The sequence below is a fragment of the Hypomesus transpacificus genome, unplaced genomic scaffold (assembly GCF_021917145.1).
Source record: "Hypomesus transpacificus isolate Combined female unplaced genomic scaffold, fHypTra1 scaffold_211, whole genome shotgun sequence".
NCBI classification, from domain to species: Eukaryota; Metazoa; Chordata; class Actinopteri; order Osmeriformes; family Osmeridae; genus Hypomesus; species Hypomesus transpacificus.
The window spans coordinates 266289-268385 of record NW_025813750.1 but is presented as its reverse complement, the minus strand read 5'-3'; the positions used below and the strand labels follow the sequence as shown (position 1 = coordinate 268385).

General features: G+C 42.5%; 1 protein-coding gene across 1 annotated transcript; it reads left to right on the top strand.

Moving 5' to 3' along the window:
* The first annotated feature begins 368 nt into the window (after nucleotides 1-368).
* On the top strand, nucleotides 369-1216 carry LOC124462300. Its single transcript, XM_047013958.1, has 2 exons — nucleotides 369-849; nucleotides 1017-1216. Exons 1-2 carry the CDS (start codon nucleotides 369-371, stop codon nucleotides 1214-1216), a joined length of 681 nt encoding a protein of 226 aa, XP_046869914.1.
* The last annotated feature ends 881 nt before the right edge of the window (nucleotides 1217-2097 follow it).

Genomic DNA, 2097 nt, shown 5'->3' with positions numbered 1-2097 from the left:
ATGGTCCGGATTGTTGTTACTTTCATGATGGAAGCCTGTGCCTCTCCCAATACAAAAGCCTCCACAGAAGTTGCCCAAACAATTGTTGCAAGGATCCACAGTCACTGCAAGATGTCATAGCAGGTGATGTGATTGTACAAGGATATCACTCACTAGTCAAGCAATTACAAGCCCGGATTGAAAATGTGAAGCGGTCTTCAGCACCAATGATTAAGAAGCGCAAACAGGGGTCAGAAGAGTACGAAACAGATGAAATCCCAGCTGAACAAAGGGCAGCTAAGCAGGACACCTATAGTTGCGTCAAGTGGGACATGAAATATATGCTAGTGAGTGAGACACCAGAAAGCCAACAAGAGAAGAAAGACCAAATGAAAGCGCTCAGTGAACAGACTAACTTCACCCCAGGCGAGGTAGAAACTCTGATGAAGTGTACCTACTACTCCCAACGTAAAGAGATAAACCAAGGAACAGATCTGCAATCCCTCATGGAGGAGTGGCCTTTTTTGTTCCAGGAGATTGGCATGACAGTCCACTTCCAAGAGCTCACTGGCATATCACTGAAAGAGACTTTCCTCACCAATGTTGAAAAAAAGGGAAAACGGCTTCTGGACTTAATGAGAACCTTTTGTGCAGGCAAGACCAAAAGAGTTCTTCAGGCTGTCACAAAGCTGGAAATTCTGAGAGGACCGTTAGAGGGCTGCTCAGAAGATGTCAAGGATATGATACTCCTTCTTCTCTCGTACTTTAATGAAAAAGAGGAGAACCTCTTCCACTATGTGGAACAAACATGTCTGGCAAATGAAGTACAAGTGGAAAGCTTGCCTGTGACACCATGCATCATTGTATGTGGTAAGTCTTGATAATCAGTTTCATTAAGCTAATGTTAGGAAGTATTACATGAAAACTGTCATTCACTGTCATGTTTTAAAGTGCTGCTTCAAAGCTTAGCAATTTTGGTAAGACATCTTCTGGATGGTAATGGCTGGTCTGTTATTCTACCTGTCTGTTCTTTGCAGGAACGTCTTGCTATGCCTCAAGACAGTTTATGCTAAGTCTAGATGGCAAGGTCATAGATGACCACATCCCCAACTTCATCTCTGCCATCTGTTTGATGTTTGGAACCTACTACTGCCTCAATATCCAATATCCTGTGGATCTGGGCTCCACACTTGAGGTGTTTCTTCATGATCAATCCGGAGAGGGGCACAAAAGTTGAAACAAAGAAGAACAAGAAACAGCTGTCAGTGAACCCAAGAGTCCTCACCCTCAACGCAGATCTCGCTGACCAGGATTGGAGAGGGACATGTTAAAGATGGACCTATCCAACTGAACTGTTGTCTGACCGCATAGCGCCAGCTGTATAAACTGGTATGAAACAGTATACACAAGGGCTGCAAATGATCATCATTTTCAGTATTCTTTCTTTTCGGTCAACTTAAGGGTCCTTACCCTCATCGCAGATCTCGCTGACCAGGATTGGAGAGGGACATGTTAAAGATGGACCTATCCAACTGAACTGTTGTCTGACCGCACAGCACCAGCTGTATAAACTGGTATGAAACGGTATACACAATAATAATAATTTTCTGTATTCTTTCTTTTCGGTCGACTTAATGGCAGGTGAATTGTGCATGTGGAACAGTGAAATGTACCTAATGTAATCTCATGTTACAAGTAAATTAGTTGTACAAACTGCACCCCGTGAAGAAAGTGCCAAAAACTGACCAAGAGATGGTGTAGGCCTACTTAGGGTAGAAGAATAAAGGCTAATCTCGAAAAAGATTTACTAGAACACCAGTTACGAGAGGATGCATGGTCACAGGTGATGGTAGTTGTAGGAACAGTAACCTTTATGAATATTAATTGTTGAATTTTCTATATTTCTATTTTGACCAAGAGATGGTGTACTTAGGGCAGAAGAATAAAGTCTGATCTTGTAAGGCTATCAACCTGCCCCCACCTCTCATATGGTAAAATATGGAGTGACTGGATGGAGTCTCAACTTGATGGCTCTCACATCTCATTGTGTAACTTACTGTAGGATTGCTAGTCATGTTGATAAGTAAGGGTCAAGATTCTGGGGTGATTGTAGTTGTT

What these genes read in the sequence shown, in the direction of transcription:
- LOC124462300 (XM_047013958.1), top strand. Translation starts at nt 369, where the DNA reads ATGAAAGCGCTCAGTGAACAGACTAACTTCACCCCAGGCGAGGTAGAA. An exon ending in ACCATGCATCATTGTATGTG is followed by an intron (nt 850 to 1,016) that starts GTAAGTCTTGAT and finishes TGTTCTTTGCAG; the next exon opens with GAACGTCTTGCTATGCCTCA.